This window comes from Diceros bicornis, chromosome 26 (genome assembly GCF_020826845.1).
Source record: "Diceros bicornis minor isolate mBicDic1 chromosome 26, mDicBic1.mat.cur, whole genome shotgun sequence".
NCBI classification, from domain to species: Eukaryota; Metazoa; Chordata; class Mammalia; order Perissodactyla; family Rhinocerotidae; genus Diceros; species Diceros bicornis.
Window position 1 is genome coordinate 10,010,116 of NC_080765.1, and position 17,086 is coordinate 10,027,201.

General features: G+C 50.6%; 1 protein-coding gene across 1 annotated transcript in view; it reads left to right on the top strand.

Moving 5' to 3' along the window:
* Positions 1 to 17,086, top strand: part of MMD2 (monocyte to macrophage differentiation associated 2) — a 46,154-nt gene that overhangs the window by 28,285 nt on the left and 783 nt on the right. Inside the window, exons 3-7 of the mRNA XM_058570538.1 lie at positions 4,123 to 4,204; positions 6,105 to 6,265; positions 9,257 to 9,331; positions 12,685 to 12,786; positions 13,560 to 13,629. Of these exons, the coding sequence (XP_058426521.1) occupies positions 4,123 to 4,204; positions 6,105 to 6,265; positions 9,257 to 9,331; positions 12,685 to 12,786; positions 13,560 to 13,629 (490 nt within the window). The remainder of the gene's footprint in view (positions 1 to 4,122; positions 4,205 to 6,104; positions 6,266 to 9,256; positions 9,332 to 12,684; positions 12,787 to 13,559; positions 13,630 to 17,086) is intronic.

A 17,086-nucleotide genomic window follows, 5' to 3' on the forward strand; every position in this document is an offset into this window, starting at 1 on the left:
CTCTTTTTTGGTCAGGCGTCTGGCCCTGGCCCCAGCCCGTCTCCTGGCCTCTCTTTCTCTCTGCCTGCCTTTCTCTCTCTGGCATTCAATGGCTGAGCTCGGGTGGGAGACAAGGAAAGTTTTGTGGGACTCAGAAATAAATGAATAACTGCCCGGCCTGGGTCACCATAGCAACTGTGACGTCACCCTCAAACCCAGGGGGCTGGCACCATGGGTGGCTTGTAGGAGTTTGTTAAAGGAGCAGAGGGAGCGAGGGCAGCCAGGCCGTGCCTGGTGACAGGTGGAGGAGAGCTCCCTCGGTCGGTGACTTGGTTTCCCACCTTGGAGAAAGGCGTGAGCTGCGTGCCCAGCCCAGTTGGAGGGAGTATAAATTGGCACAGCCTCCCTGAGGGCTTTTGGGCAGAATCTATCAAAAGGAATGCGGTATGCACCTGTGTTCGTGCCTCTAGGGCTGCAGGAACAAGTGACTGCACAGTGGGTGGCTGAGAACAACAGAAATGTCTAAGATCAAGGTGTCAGCATGGGTGGTTCCTTCTGGAAGCTCTGAGGGAGAGTCTGCCCCGGGCCTCTCTCCCAGCTTCTGGTGATTTCCGGGACCCTTGGTGTTCCTTGGCTTGTGGGCACATCACTCCAGTCTCTGCCTCCGTCTCCACATAGCCTGCTACGCTCTGGTGTCTTGCCTTTTCTAAGGACACCAGCCATGTCGGATTAGGGGCTCACCCCGCTCCAGTAGGACCTCATCTTGACTAATTGCATCTGCAATAACTCTGTTTCCATATAAGGTCACATTCGGAAGTACTAGGGGTTAAGAGTTCAACATAGGCATTTTGGGGGGACACAATTCCACTCATAACACTATTTTTGTTGTTATTACATATAACTTAGTAAGCTGGTCTCAGCCGCTGACAACTTCCTCTGGGGCCACCCATGAAAGTGGGCTGATGGCCTGGTTGTTTTGGGCTCCTGGAGAGGCTGTGCTTCCGTGGGGTCTCCACCTCCAGAGGCAGGTCCTCCATTTTCTCTGAGACTCTAAGCCCAGTGTTTAATCTGCCCCTGTGTGGGTGCTCAGACCCTGTGGGAGATGGAGCGCTGATGTCTCAACTCAGAAGCCCGGCTCTGGGACTTGCTGATGGGGGGTCTTAGTTTTCTCATCTGTCTAATGGGCTCAGCATGACCCTGGCCCTGTCACTGGTGGAGTGACTGCTGGATGCAGGCAGAGAGCAGCTGTCAGAGCAGGTGAGGGGGAGCAGACTTGGACCCCCAGACTCTTCCAGGTGGCGAGGGGCCAGTGTAGGAAAATCAGACCCCAGGAGTCCCAGGGGAGTGGCAGTGTCACCTGGCAGACGTCCCCACTCTCCAGCCTTCACTCCTTTCTGCCCTGACACACCAGGCTGCTTGCAGAGTGCCCTGTGCCCTCCTGTCTGTTCGTGCCGATCTCTGTGCCACGAGCACCCTCTCTCCTCCTGCCTTTCTTTCACCTGGTGAACTCCTCATTTATTCCTTCAACATCTGTTTGCCGGGTGGCTGCTATGGTGCCAGGTGCTACGCCGGGCCCCCAGGCATCGTGGTCAGCTTGCGCCCTGGGAGCCTACAGACTCAGCACGGACCTCACCCCTCTCAGAAGACTTCCCTCTGACCTTTGTCGTTCCTCTGAACTCCGAGAGCACCCACCACCCCCCAGCTCATGGCAGGTGCTCAGCAAATGTTCCCTGAAAGGATGAGAGCGCTCACCACACCGTCTTGGAATTTCTGCTCGGATCCGATGCCTTCTGGACTGTGAGCTCCTTGAGGGCAAGGCTGGGTCATCCCATCCCTCTGTCCCCAGTGCTGAGTGTTGAGCCAGTATACACAAGGTGTTTAACAAATGCTCTATGAACTGTACTGGGATGGATCCAGCATATAGAAGGTGCTCAATAAATGTTCTGTGAAGTTTACTAGCATGGATTCAACACACAGCAAGTACTCAATAAATGCTCTGTGATCTGTACTGGCGTGGTGCAAGCATACAGAAAATGCTCAATAAATTCTTGGTAAACTATACTAGCATGACACGAGCATACAGAAGGTGCTCAGTGGATGCTCAATGAACTGCACCTAGCATGAACCCAGCACACAGAAGGTGCTTAATAAATGCTCTGTGAACTGTACTCCATCGAGCCCTTTGTTTTGAACCATACACTCATTTCTCAATTTTGTGGGTCTTCATAGTAGTAATTGGGATCTGGGGGGGGGGGGCAAGTCTTTGGTGTTTCAGTGGAGTTTAACCCCCCCTGGTGGATGAAGCTTGGCAAAGTCCGAGGTGAACTGTCCACTTGCCTGATGCCGAGCCTGTGTGGGCCGAGGAGGTGGCCCCTGCTGAGCTGGTCCCACTTGCAGCTGTCGGGGGAAGAGGGAGAATCTCTCTCTGCCCTTTTCCTTAAGGTTCTTCTGGCTGGCCAAATAATCAACAAGACAGGTTAGCAGGAGAAAATAATACCAAGTTTAATAACATGTATACATGGGAGAAACTCAGAAATGAGCAACTTGCCCCTCTGTCTAAGCTGCTTGCTTAAGTATTGCAGCTAAAGGCGAGGAACGTGTTGGGAGTGGGTAATGGCCTGGGACTTCAGAGGGCAGGAGGACAATTCTTTTCAGGGTCATCTATAGATAATGTGGTCAGGGAGAGACAGAGTTTTTGATAAAAGGGGCTTGGTGCCTTTCCCATTGTAACCTCTATCCTACATTATCTTTACAGCCATCATGATAACAACTCTTTCTTGAAACAGATCTTTTGTTTTAAATTCTTTAGGCAGTTTGGGAGGGGAAACTCAAATATTCTTCCTGAGTTCTCTGAGTCCTTATTGTCTTCAGCTCGAAATAATCCGCATACCAGAGTGGTGCTTCCTGGGGCAGCTTGCCCTGAGCACCATCACAGCCCAAGAGCCAGGTGCATGCAGATCTCGCCTGAAGCTCTTGGACGCTGCCTTCCCAGCCCCACCAGGGTTACCTTCCCAGACTGACCTCAATACACCTGCATGGTCATGCCAGCCAGGCCTGGCCGAGTCCCGGACCACCCGGGGGATGTGGCTTCCCAACCTCTGTGCCGTAGCTTCCCCTCCGTAAAACGGGCGTGGTGAGAGCTCCATGTGCTTGTGGAGCTCCAGTTTGGATCAAAGGAGAGACAGGAGGGGCTGAGGCTTGGAAGATTCCCAAAAGACACCAGAACATCAGGAACGTTTATTGTTAAGATAAAATCACCTGGCAATTCCGCGTGTGAATCTGCGCCCAGCAGAAATGAGTGCAGATGTTCACGAAAGATGTGCACTCGAATTCTCATAAACAGAGTTCCCCATAATAGCCCCGAACTGGAAGGTCCCCCTGCAGTAGGTTGGATACATAAGTGGTGGTACGTTCACCCAGGGGAGTACTATACTGCCATAAAGACTACCAATCGCTGCCTCCAACAACATGGATGGATCTCAGCAAAGTCACATTGAGCCAAAGAAGCCAGACCCAGAGGGTTTGTGTGGTGTGACCTCGCTGTCAGGAAGTTCAAGAGCAGGCCAAACCAGTGTACGAGGAGTGTCAGAGGGTGGTGTCCTTGGGGAAGACACCCCCGGGAGGAGGCGTAAGGGCACTTTCTGGGGGCGGGAAATGAGCTGCGGCTCCTCCTGGGTGGTGGTGATGTGGGCGTGTGCGTATGTAAGAATTCATGAAGCTGTGCCCTCGGGGAGCTATACCGTATGTTGGTTATTTGTAAAGAAAAAACAGGAACTGAAGAGAAAGCTGCAGCCCAGTATTTAGCAAAGTTTTGTAACAAACACCACATTGGGGATTAGACACAAAATATTGGATAGTCCAAAAAAAAAGTAATAGAAAGAGAGAGAGAGGGAGGGAGAGGGAAGGAGGGATGGCAGAGAGAGAGGAGAGGGAGGGGAGGAGGGAAGAGGGAGGGGGAGGAGGAGACAGAGAGGGGAAGAGGGGAAGAAGGGGAGGGCGAGGAGGGGAGAGGAAGGTAAGGATTGGGGGGACCCTCTCTTTCCACCAGTAGGGGCCGAGGTCTTCAGGCCTCCTGGGAATTCTGTGACCACAGCTGCTCCCAGCTTCCCAGCTGAGCTTCTGGAATTGTGCCTCTCCTTCCAGGTTCATGAACCACCGAGTCCCCGCCCACAAGAGGTACCAGCCCACGGAGTACGAACATGCCGCCAACTGTGCCACCCATGCTGTGAGTCGGCTTGTGGGGGCTGAGAGCTGAGAGGGGGACACTTCCAGATACTGGGGGGAGGCAGCCTCTCTACCCTTGGAGAGATTTGACGTCTCCATTCTGCGGGTCTCCATCCCATGGCTATGTCTCAGGTGGGCTGTCCTCAAGTCTTCCACGGCCCTTGGAAGAGTGAGTGGGATCTCGAGGGAAGGCCGTTTGGGTAAATTGGATTGTGGTCCTGAGCCTGCCTCTCTTTTCCTCTAAGAACCTTCCTAGTCCTTGGTATAGCATCCAGACTCGGTAGCAAGCTCCCAGCCAGGTCTTGACTCATATATCAGCCCACTTCCAGTGCCAGAGTCTTCCCCCCGGGCTCCAGCACCTGAACACGCTGTTCCCTAAATAGAAGGCATACCTCCATGCCTTTGCACATGCTGTTCCCTCTGCCTGGACCACTTGCCTTCTCCACCCCAGCCTTGCCTAATAAATCCTTCACTGGGCAGTAGTCCTTGAACCTTTGGTGCCTGGACCCCCTTGAGGATCTAATGAAAGGTCTAGACCTACGGTGTTCAGTTCAGTAGCCACTGGCCCCATGTAGCTGGTGAGCACTTGACCTGCAGCTCGTCTGAACTGAGATGTGCTCTGAGTGTAAAATACACACCAGCTTTGAAGACTTAGCATGAAAAAGGAATGTAAAACGTCTCCTTAATACTTTTTTAATATTAGTTACATGTTGAAATCATAATATTTTGGATATATTGGGCTAAACAAAATATATTATTAAAATTAACTTCACCTATATATTCTTCTTTTTCCACATGTGGCTACTAGAAAATCTAAAATTACCTGTGTGACTCAAGTTATAGTTCTTTGGGCTGGTGCTGTGTAGACCCTCTCTCCAGAAAAAGTGCTCCCCACACACAGAATTGGGCAGATATTTTCAGGGACCCCCTGCCTGCAGTGCTTTGGAGAGTTCTGAGACCTCTCACAGGAAATGATGGATAAACCAAGATTGAAGAGTGAGGGGTTTTCAAGTAGACATGGTGGGGAGGGACGTTTTCTTCAGAGGGACCCACATGTGCGACAACGCAGAGACGTGAAGCAGCATGGCATGCTTGGGGGACCCCAAGACTGGGGTATCGATGGACTCGGAGTGACCAGTGATGCTCCTCGAAGTCAGGGGGTGTTGGCTTCCTGTTTCACCACTACACTCTCTAGTGCTGTGCTTTTCAATATGGTAGCCACTGGCTTCGTGTGGCTGTGGATATTGAAATTGAAATCAATTAAAATGAAATAACATTTAAAATTCAGTGGCACAAGTCACGTTTCAAGTGTGGAGTAGCCACTCAAGTGCTCATGTGCCTAGTGGCTCCCGTATTTGGCAGTGCAGGTCTAGAACATTTCCACCATGTCGGGAAGTTCTGTTGGACAGTGTAGGTCTAGAATGTTTTCATCATCAGGGAAAGTTCTGTTGGACAGCTCAGGTCTATACCATTTCCACCATCATAGGAAGTTCTGTTGGATGGTGCAGGTGTCAAACATTTCCACCATTAAAGGAAGTTCTACTGGACAACGGGGGTCTAGAACATTTCCACCACTGAGGGAAGTTCTGTCAGACAGTGCAGATCTAGAATATTTCCACCATCGTGGGAAGTTCTGTTGGACAGTGAAGATCTAGAACATTTCCACCATCGTGGGAAGTTCTGTTGGACAGTGAAGGTCTAGAACATTTCCACCATTGAGGAAAGTTCTGTTGGACAGGGCAGGTCTAGGACATTTCCACCATCATGGGAAGTTCTGTTGGACAGCGTGGGTCTGGAGAAAAGGGCGGGCAGTGTGCTCAGGGTTGCTCAGGGGCTCTGTACGTCCCTGGACCCTGCACCAAAGGCTGGCCTTGCAGCCCCTGTCCCCGCCCTGCTTCCAGCTCTGGATCATTCCCAGCATCCTTGGCAGCTCCAACCTCTACTTCCTGTCGGACGATGACTGGGAGACCATTTCTGCCTGGATCTACGGCCTTGGCCTCTGTGGGCTATTTGTGGTGTCTACTGTGTTCCACACGATCTCCTGGAAGAAGAGCCACCTCAGGTACCTGCTCCAGACCATGGGAGGGGGCGCGCGCTGGGCAAGGTGTCCAGGGGCCGGGACCCCCAGCAGGCCGAGGGCTGAGGCAGGACCCGGAGTTGGCCTCAAGGCATGCTTGGCTGAGCTAGGAGGGGCCCAGGGTGGATGAGCCTTGTGCTGTCTTTGCCTTGGGCCGGTCAGGGTTGAGTCCCACCTGGGCAGACCACCTCACCCACACGGGCCTCTTTTGCTCACCTCTGAGAGGCCCAAAAAGCAAGCGCCTAGCTCCCAGGGCTGTTTTGAGGGTGCATCATTACCATTATAATCACACTCTGCCAGATTTCCCTGGGTTCTGGGCACTCTACAGATGTCCCTCCTCATCTTTTCAAGAACTCTGCAGTGTAGGCATTAGAATCCCCGATTTTAATTTTGATTTGTTTTGTTTTTAATTTTTAAAAATTGTGGCAAATACACGTAACACGAAATTTACTGTCTTACCCGTTTTTAAGTGTCCAGTTCAGGGGCATTAAGGACATTCATGTTCTTGTGCAACCATCACCACTATCCATCTCCAGAGCTTGTTCATCTTCCCAAAGTGAAACTCTGTCCTCATTAAACACTAACCCCCTATTCCCCTCCCTCAGCCCCTGGCACCCACCATTCTGCTTTCTCTCTCTACGAATCTGACTATTCTAGGTACTTCATCTCAGTGGAATCATACAGTATTTGTCTTTTCATGACTGGCTTCTTTCACTTAGCATAATATTCTCCAGGTTTATCCATGTTGGAGTGTGTGTCAGAACTTCATTCCTTTTCAGGGATGAATAATATTCTATTGCATGTATGGACCGCATTTTGTTCATTCATCCGTCAGTGGACACTTGGGTTGCTTCCACCATTTGTGCTGGTTTTTTTCACTGAGCGCGCTGTCCCAGGGCTCTTCTGTTTTGCAGTGTGTTAAATGCCTATTTTGTGGAGGACCACACTGAAGCTCGGAAGGTGGTGGGCCTTGCTCAAGGTCGCATAGCTGGTTGTGTCCAAGCCAGAGCTGATTCCAGGAGTCCAGGGCCCCCATAAAACAAGGGGACACTCTAGCCCATGGCAGCAGCCGCAGTGACCGCTCATCCCCATGTCAGTGCGTCCCTGCCCCCCAAAGCCCCGTTACTCTGCTGTGTCCCGCGCCTCCCTGTCTCCACTCTTCCCTTCTCTGTGGGTCCTTGTCGAGCACCACTGTATGAGCTTCCTGTGGCTGCTGTAACAAATTACCACAACTGGGTGGTGTGAACAACAGAATTTATTTTCTCATAGTGTAGGAGGCCAGAAGCCCAAGATCAAGGTGTCAGTGGGCCATGCTCCCTCCAAAGTCTCTAGGGAAGGCTCCTTCCTCGCCTCTTCCAGCTTCTGGTGGCTCCCAGTAGTTGTCGGCTTGTGGCTGCATCGCTCCAGTCTCTGCCTCTGTCTTCACACGGCCTTCCTGCCTGTGTGTCTCTGTGTCCAAATCTCCCTCTCCTTGTTCTTCTGAAGACACCAGTCACTGGGTTTAAGGCCCAATTACCAGTGGTGTGACTATGCTGCCCTTTGGTGTCCTCGTCTGTGATATGGTGGATGAAAATAACGGTACCTACCTCCTAGGTGAGATTGAAGAGTTAATGCTCATAAAGGGCTTAGAACAGTGCTCTGATTATAGTGCGTGCTCTGTACGTCAGCTGTTTCTATTACTTTTATTTCTAGGAAGACATGCAGTTAAACCGTACGTAGGATCACTGGTCAAATTTATTGAGGGCTGTAGTTTGCTCGACAGAATCACAGTTTGTACCAGTTATCTATTGCTGCATAACAAATTACCCTAAATCATAGTGGTTTAAAATAACAACAAACCCCGATTATCTCTCAAAGTTTCAGAGAGTCAGGAATTCGGGAGCTTAGCTGTGTGGTTCTGGTTCACGGTCTCTGATGTAGTCAAGATGCTGGCAGGGGCTGCCGCCATCTGAAGGCTTGACTGGGGCTGCAGAAGCCACTTCCAAGGTGGCTCCCTCATGTGGCTGGCAAGTTGGTGCTGGATGTTTGGGGGCTGCTCAGTCCTTCCGCACGTGGACCTCTCCACAGCCACATGGTGGCTTGTTGCCCCCAAAGTTAGTGATCCAAGAGAGCAAGGCAGAGGCTGTAATATCTTTCATGACCCAGCCTCAGAAAGCACACACCATCATTTCTGCAACCTCCTGTTGGCTACATGCGTTTGCCTTATTCCTTGTGGGAGGGGGCTACACGCAGGTGTGAATACCAGAAAGTGGGGCTCTTGGGCACCATTTTGGAGGCTGGCTACCACATTGGCCAAACGTATCGAGGGCTACAGTTGGCTCTTCAAGGTGAGGTCATAACAAAAGCAGCTAACATTCATTGAGCGCTTCTTGTTATGCGCTGTGCTAAGTGCTACCTCACTAATCCTCACAGCAGCCCTGTGATGGGTTGCCAATATCCTCCCCATTTTACAGAAGAGGAAACTGAGACCCAGGGAAGGTAAGGAACTTTTTCAAGGTCATAGTCCCTAAGCGGTAGGGTTGGGATTTGAACCCAGGCCTTCTGGCTCGGGAGCCTGGACCTGAACCAGAATGCCAGAACCCAGAGGGTCTTCAAGGGGCACATAGCTTTGTTTGTTTTACACCTTTTTTTAGCCACTGACTTCTTTCATCATTTGAAATCGATTGAAAAGCCCAGTGTATGAGACAGAAATGCAGAGTTGCTGTGATTAAAGTAGGGGAGGAGGCTGTCAGACCTTCGCCTCTGGGGAGAGGAGGGTCCTCAGTGGGACCCCCAGGCGTCTCCATTCACCCCTAGGGTGATAGGGAGCCTAGTTTGAAAACCACTGTTCTGGTCACTCACAGATGGGGAGACTGAGGCTGGAGGGGTCGTGGCTGGACAGAGGCGAGGCAGCCGAGCCCAGGCCCCTCCCCCTGGGGGAAGGCCTGTCTGCCCGGGGCGCGGCTCTGGGGCCCTAACCGCCCTCCTCGTCCCCAGGATGGTGGAGCACTGCCTGCACATGTCCGACCGCATGGCCATCTACTTCTTCATCGCAGCCTCCTACGCGCCCTGGTGAGTACCCGTGGGCTGGACCGGGGCGCGCTGCTCCTTCGCTTTTCTTTGTTTGAATTTCTTTTTATATTTGACTGGTGAAAATGTTGACTCAACACAAAAGAGTGTAGGTAAAAGACACCCTCTGCCTGTTCTCCTGCCTAGAAGCAACTTCTTAGTTCCAGTTTCTTGTGTCTGTCCTTCCAGAGTTATTTTATACATAAAAGAGCAAGTGTGTGTGTAAATATATGTATAAACGTGTATATACGTGTGTATACATGCACATACGTACCTATATACTTATATTTTGTATTTATAAGTGTATATTTATATATTTGTATATTTCCTCTTTTAATACAAAAGGGAGGCTGCTGTACACACTGTTCTGTAATTTGCTTTTGTTCTCTTGTCTCTATGGGGACATCTCTCCATATCAGTGCCTTGAAGATTTCTGCGCTCTTTTTCTTACAGCAGCGTAATATTCCCTGCCCGCCCCCCGTTTGTGGATGTTTATGAGGTTGGGACACCCCTTCCTTTGCTGTAACAACAGCACCGCAGTGAATGTCCTTGTGTGGGTGTCATTTGGCACACGTGCGTGGAGTGTGGCTTGAATCAGATGAAATTGCTCAGAGGCCACCCTTCTCGACTACAGACACAGCAGCTTCAGGTGGTCCGCCTGATCTTTGGGGGAGAAATACCAGGACTTGGTCTGCAGGGAGGTGGGGAGCCGGTCTCGGTATTTGGCGCACTGTCTCCAGATTGCCCTCCATGATTGTACCCGTTTAAACTCCCCCAGCAGGTGACTCAGAGTTTTCGAAAGTTCTGGAATAAGGAAATGCTAAGCTTCAGGTCACATGTGGGAAGCCTGAGGAGCCTGCAGTGCCCCTGCAAGGAAGGAAGACCGTTCCGCTTACATTTGTTGACCACGTATTCCGCAGTTGCTGCTGCTGGGGGTCGGGGCGCTGAGGTTCTGGTCGGTGTGGGGGATCTGTGACAGGACAGCGATGGACAGTGAGACGGGCCTGTGTGCAGCCATGGGAGCTCAGAGGAGGCACTGCCCTGGCATGGAGGCTTCAGGAGGGCTTCCTGGAGGAGGTGTGCCACTCGGAGACTCTGCATGTTTGGCCTCTGCACGAGGAGTAAGGAGCCACAGAAAGCTTTATTATTCCATTTTACCTAGGGAATTTCTATTTTTGGCTGTCATAAATGGGCATTCTCTCATTATTTCAGCTAATAAATGGGTTTTGTGTGTATATACGAAGGCTGTTGCTTTTGAACACATTTTACCGAGGTGTACTGCACCTGGAGAACAGGCACCGTTGTGTGTACATCTCGGCGCATTTTCACACTGCAGCCAGCATCCTGATGGAGGAACAGAACACGTCCAGCCCCTCGGCCCCCTCTCCTGTCACCATCCCCCTGAGGGAACGACAGTCTTGACGTCTGTCATCATACGATAGTTTTGCCTGATTTCTTAGTTCACATTAAGGGCATCATCGTTCTTTCTGATCTTGCCTCCTTCACGCAACATAACGTCTGGTGAGACTCATGGAGTCATTGTGCAGGAGTCGTCCATCCTTTCCCCTTGCTGGACACTGTCCTGGGGGAGTACACGCAGGTATCCATGCTCCGGTGGCAGGCATTGGCGTGGTTTCCAGTCCTCTGGCCACTCCTGTACAGGTGTCGCAGTGGACGGAGTACAATGGGAGGCTGTCGGGTCTACACTTAGCAGTGGATGGGGGTTAGAAGCAGGATGTTGACGTGGTTTTATTTTGTGGGCTGAAGGGTGGCTGCCTTGGGAGCAGGGATGTGCGGAGGAGGCAGGTGCAAGGACCTGGGAGAGACATGGTGGTGGCCTGGACCCCCGTCGTGGCCATGGAGGTTGAGGGGAGTGGATGGATGGATTGAAAAGGTATTTACAGGGAACCGAGTGGACTGACTGACTGCAGGTTGGGGGAGAGGTAAGAGGGGGAGTGCCAGGGTTTCTGGGGCTGGCTTTCCTCGGGAATTGGCTCCACTGCTTCTGCCTGGAGACATCGTCAGACGCAGCCCCATGGCCATCCAGGCTTCGAGGGAGGAGGGGACCTGCTTCTCTCCTGAAAACCCGTATGCTTCTGGCTGTCAGATGCCAGGTGGGCAGGCATATGGAGACTTCTAGCATAAGCGTAGGGTTTAGCCCACGGCTGGGATCCCACCTCATTGGATAGGGCACAGCCTTGGCGCACTGGATGGCAGAGGAGTTGCTGAGGTGTCTGTGGGTGTGACTTGCCCTCTGGGGTGCCAGAGGAGGCCACCCTTGGAGAGGTGCCGAGCTTCCGTGCTCACTCTGTGCCAGGGAAGCTGCTGATTGCTGGGTGCTCCTGGAACCAGTAGTTGGAGAGGCCCCTCTGCAGGAAACTAGAGCATTTTTGTGCAGTTCAGTTGTGCAGACAGCTGCACAGGAGGAAGGTCAGTCAGCTTGCTGGACGGGAATCTTCACAGGGGGCCCCAGTGTGCATGTGTGTGGGGCTGAGGAGAGGGTGCAGGCCTGCACTGTCCAGGGCCATGGCTGTGCTGCTGTTACCTAAGTCAACAGCTAGAGAAAACACGCTGAGGCCAAATGCTGGCAAAAGCTGTGCCCTGCAGGCACCTCGCCTGGAGAAACTGCCTGGGCCAGCAGTGGAGAGAAAAAGCCCCCTCTCCAGTCTCCAGGAGCCTGGTAAGAGAGAACCGCAGGAACCAGGAAGAAAGAGTCTTTCCTTGTGCAAAGTCTCTCCATCACCCTCTACTGACAAAACTTAAATTGTACCTGCTGCAATGGAGGAATATTTACGAGGCCCGTCTCTATTATCACGGAGCAGGCAAAAAGGGTAACTTTGGAGCTAAGAGGCAATAAATTGATAACCAGCACAGATGGATACCACCCTTATTTCCCCTTCCCCTTTTGGTGGCCATTTGAGGGGTTTTCAGGCTTTTCGCATTGGGACCGATGCTCTGATGAATGTCCTTGTCTGTGTCCCTACATGCATACAGAACGGTCTTTGGCTGGCGCCTGGACCTGGAATGACTGGGTCACTGGATATGCGCACTTCAAAGTTCGGTAGATTGCAACAGATTGCTCTCCGACAGGCTTTACTCGTTTACACTCCTAACAGTTTCAGATGTTCTTTCCCTTTACGCTTGGACGTGATCAGTTTTGCTAATTTTCCCCTAATAATTGCTTATTATTTCAGTTCTTTCTCTCCATGCATCTTCTTTTGAGAGCCCATGTTTCATCTGTGGAGCCACAGGGGACAGGGCTTCTCTGGGGTCAGTTTTCCTGTGATGGGCCGGCCATTTGAGGGCTAGGTCCCAGTGGGCTCCCCTCAGGCCGTGCCCTTGGCTCTCTCTCCCAGGCTGAACCTCCGGGAGCTGGGCCCCTGGGCCTCCCACATGCGCTGGCTGGTGTGGATCATGGCCTCTGTCGGCACCATCTATGTCTTCTTCTTCCATGAGCGGTAAGCCAGGGCTGGGGGCTCAGGGGGACGGGGTGCCCCTTGATGCTGCAGAGATGAGGCCCCAGGATGACCCCAGAAGCATGAGAGCACAGCTCCACCTGGCATCCTAGTTTTCAGGCCTGTAGATGGCCACCAGGTTGACAGCCCAGGGGGTCAATCTGAAGAGTTTTTGAAAAAGACCTTGTAGGTTCCTAGACCCACTGAACTGTGTCACATGTTACAGCCTTCCAAAGCTGTGTTAGCAGATAAGGGGGAGAGGCTCTGAGCACTCCAGACCCCCTTCACCTCCATCCTGCTGAGTGACAGGATGGGAATAATTAAGTGGGGAAAGAAACCAAGCTTTAGAAGCAAAAGGGAATAACAGACTCCTGGAATCTCCAGGAACGGCAAATAGGTGTCAGTTGATAAAGCCTCTCAGATCTATTGAGAGTGACTACTTGGGCCCTGCGGGAAAAGGTGCTGGGATCGAATAGTAATGTCTGCCCTGGGCTTGAGTGTGAGGAGTGCCCACACACAAGCTATACCCAGTCTTTGCATCCCTGGCATGTCATTTCATGGGTGTGGAAACCGAGTCTCAGAGAGGGAAAGAGACCTGCCCAAGGCCACCCAACTCTGCCAGCTCCTCTTGGGTGTAGCTGGGTGGAATCTGAGCCCAGGAGTGCTGGGCAGAGGACCGAGTCCCGTCTTCTCACTCTTCCGGTCAGGGTGTCCCTCCTACGCCATCCCTCACGGGGAGGCTGTCCTGAGGCCAAGGTGGCTTGTCTTCCTGCCAGGTACAAGCTCATGGAGCTGCTCTGCTACGTCGTCATGGGCTTTTTCCCCGCCCTCGTCATCCTCTCAATGGTAAGTCCCGCGCACCCGGGGTGGGGCCTCAAGTCTGGCTGGAGGGGACCCAGAACGACTCCCGAGATTGTCAGGTGGAACCCTTTCCTCTGGCAGACGGGGAAACTGAGGCCCCGTGGGTTAGCCTCACTTGCCTAAAGGGCAGTAGGTCAGGCAGGTTAGTCCTGAGGGCTTGGCTACCCGGCCCTCCGGCTCGCACTGTCTGCCAACCTTCAGTGGGTTCACTGCCCTCTGCGCTTCCGTTTCCCCGTCTGTTTAAGGGTTGAATAAGAAAACCCGCGGAAAGGGATTAGCACGGTGCCCGGGACACAGTAAGCGCCCGGTGCTGAACTCGGTCTACACTGATGATGTAACTGATGGTGGAGGCGGAGCCGGGCCCAGGTCTCGGACTCCTCCCCCCGGCGTTTCCGCATCTCAGCTGCTTCTTGGTACATGAAACCAAGCGCAGAAGGGGCAGCCGGGTGCGTTTCTTTCCCGCACACTGACCGAGCCCTTACGAAGTGCAGGACACATAGCCACAGGATCTTACTTCCCCATCCCAGCGTCCTTGGAGATAAATGTGACCACCCGTTTCACGAATGAGGACACTCAGGCCCTGAGAGGGGAAGCCACCGGCCGAGGACATGCAACCCCGGAGCGGCTGAGCTGGGATTTGGCCCCATACCCTCTGACCGCGAGTACTGGGGTCTTTGAGCTGCTCCGCCTCGCCCTGGGGGCTGCAGAGCCTTGCAGAGAGAGGACCGAGGGCCCCGACGGGTGGAGGGGAAGAGAAGCAGCTTGCATGGCCATGCGTGGATTACCTCTCCTCTCTGAGCCTCAGTTGCCCCATCCGTGCAATGGGCACAGTAAACTCAGCCTGCCCCTCTCCCTCGGCCAGATGACAGTTTATTATTTTAAAATTATTACTATTGGTTGGGCCGGCCCCATGGCTTAGCGGTTAAGTGCGCGCCCTCCGCTACTGGCGGCCGGGGTTCGGATGGGGCCTGGATGGCGGATCCAAGTTCGGATCCCAGGCGCACAGCGACACACCGCTTCTCCGGCCATGCTGAGGCCGCGTCCCACATACAGCAACTAGAAGGCTGTGCAACTATGACATGCAACTGTCTACTGGGGCTTTGGGGGAAAAAATAAATAAATAAAAATTAAAATAAAATTATTACTATTGGCAGATGTTAACATTTTATGTAGTCAAATCTAACAGTTTTTTTTTTTTTTTATGGGTTTTACTTTAAGTGTTACGGTTAGGAAGTTCTTCCCTTCCCCAAGTGTATATGAATATCTATCTATATTTTCTGTTTCTTTTATGGTTTAATTTTTAACTCGTTATTCTCACTGTAATTTCTTTTACATATGTATATTCTTTCTTCCCCAAATGATTAGCCAGTTATTTAATTTATCTACCATTTTTAAATGCTCCTTTTATCATACGTTAGTCATATATATGTGTGGGTCTGTTTCTGAGATTTCAATTCTGTTTCATCGGTTGGCCTGTTTTTATACTAGTACCAAACTCTTTCAGTTGCTGTAGCTTTAATTGCAACTTCATACTTGGCAGTGAAGTCTTGCCCGTTATTTTTCCCACTCAACATTTTTCCTATGATTTGTACTCATATTTACAGATTAGCTGTTTTCCCCAAGTTTATTTTTATTTAAATATGTATATTTAAGTTATATCTATTAAATTATATAATATCCATCAAATTATGTATTATATATTTTTAATACATATATATGCTTATATATATAGTAAGTGTATATTTCAGTACACACTCACTGCAAAAAATCTCATCTGAAAATATATAGAAGAGCAGAAGTCCCCCTCCCATCTTCTCCCCAATACAATGCCCCTGCTGCAACCACCATTCACAGTTTGTTGTGTATCTTTTCCATTTTTTTCTCTTTTTTATACATTTTGAAATTTCAGTTGTACATTATTATTTGTCAGTCACCATGTGTATGTGCCCCTTTACCCCTTATGCCCACCCCCCAACCCCCTGTCCTCTCTGGTAACCACTAATCTCTTCTCTTTGTACGTGTGTTTGTTTATCTTCCATATATGAGTGAAATCATTCAGTATTTGTCTTTCTCTGTCTGGCTTATTTCACTTAACATAATACCCTCCAGGTCCATCCATGTTGTTGCAAATGGGATGATTTTGTCTTTTTTATGGCTGTGTACTATTCCATTGTGTATATAGACCACATCTTCTTTATCATTTCATCATTCAATGGGCACTTGGGTTGCTTCCACGTCTTGGCTATAGTAAATAGTGCTGCAGTGAACACAGGGGTGCATAGATCTCTTTGTATTATTGATTTCATGTTCTTTGGATAAATACCCAGTAGTGGAACAGCTGGGTTGTATGGTATTTCTATTTTTAATTTTTTGAGAACTCCATACTGTTTTCCTCCGTTTTTTTTATTATGTACGGGTCTAGGTGGCTATGCGACATATATTGACTTTTTTGTTTTTCTTTCACAAAAATGAGATCACGCTGTGCGTCGTGTTCTGCAGCACGGTATTCTCGCTTAGCAGGATGTTGTGGGCACGTTTCCATGACTGTCACGTAGAGTAACACCTGCCACAAGGTTGTTGTGAGGATGGCATTAGATGAGTCATGTGAGGCCCTCAGTACAGGGCCCGGCACACAGTAAGTGCTAGGAAGTATTAGGTATTGCTAATCTTATTATGTAATTAATACTCAATTATAGTACTCCTGAGGACTGAGTGAATAAATGATTGTACATCTGTACAATGGAACACTATGCAGCTGTTCAGAAGATGGGGGGAGATCTCCGTGTGGGAACGCAGACTGCGCTCCAAGAGACTGGTTAGTGGACAAGGAGGCTGCAGAAGGGCAGGGATGGTGTGAGCCCACTTACCCAAAATGATTAGTTCCTGTGCACATGTACGTATATGTGAAGTGCATGTTGTAGATTGTATGTGTATAGACATTTTCTGGAAGGATACCACAAGACACTGTTAATGGTGGTAACCTGGAGGAAGTGAATTCTTACTTCTCCATCCCTCCCGCTCTACCTGAGTCCCTTTAACCAAAAGCAACTCAAGTGTGACGAGTGCTCATCTCTGAGGGCTAGGACTACTGCTTTTTTTGTTGTTGTTTTCTCTAAATTTTTTTGCCATGGACATGTATTACTCTTTTTTATTGTGATAAAATATACATAAAATTTACCATTTTAACCATTTTTAAGTGTCCAGTTCAGCGGCATCAAGCACATTCACATTGTCATGCAACCATCACCACCATCCATCTCCAGAACTTTTTCATCTTCCCAAACTGAAACTCTGTCCCCATTAAACACTGACTCCTCATCCCCCTCCCCCAACCCCTGGCAGCACCATTCTGCTTTTTGTCTCTGTGAATCTGACTCCTCTAGGGACCTCATCTAAGTGGAATCATGTAGTATTTGTCCTTCTGTGACTGGCTTCTTTCACT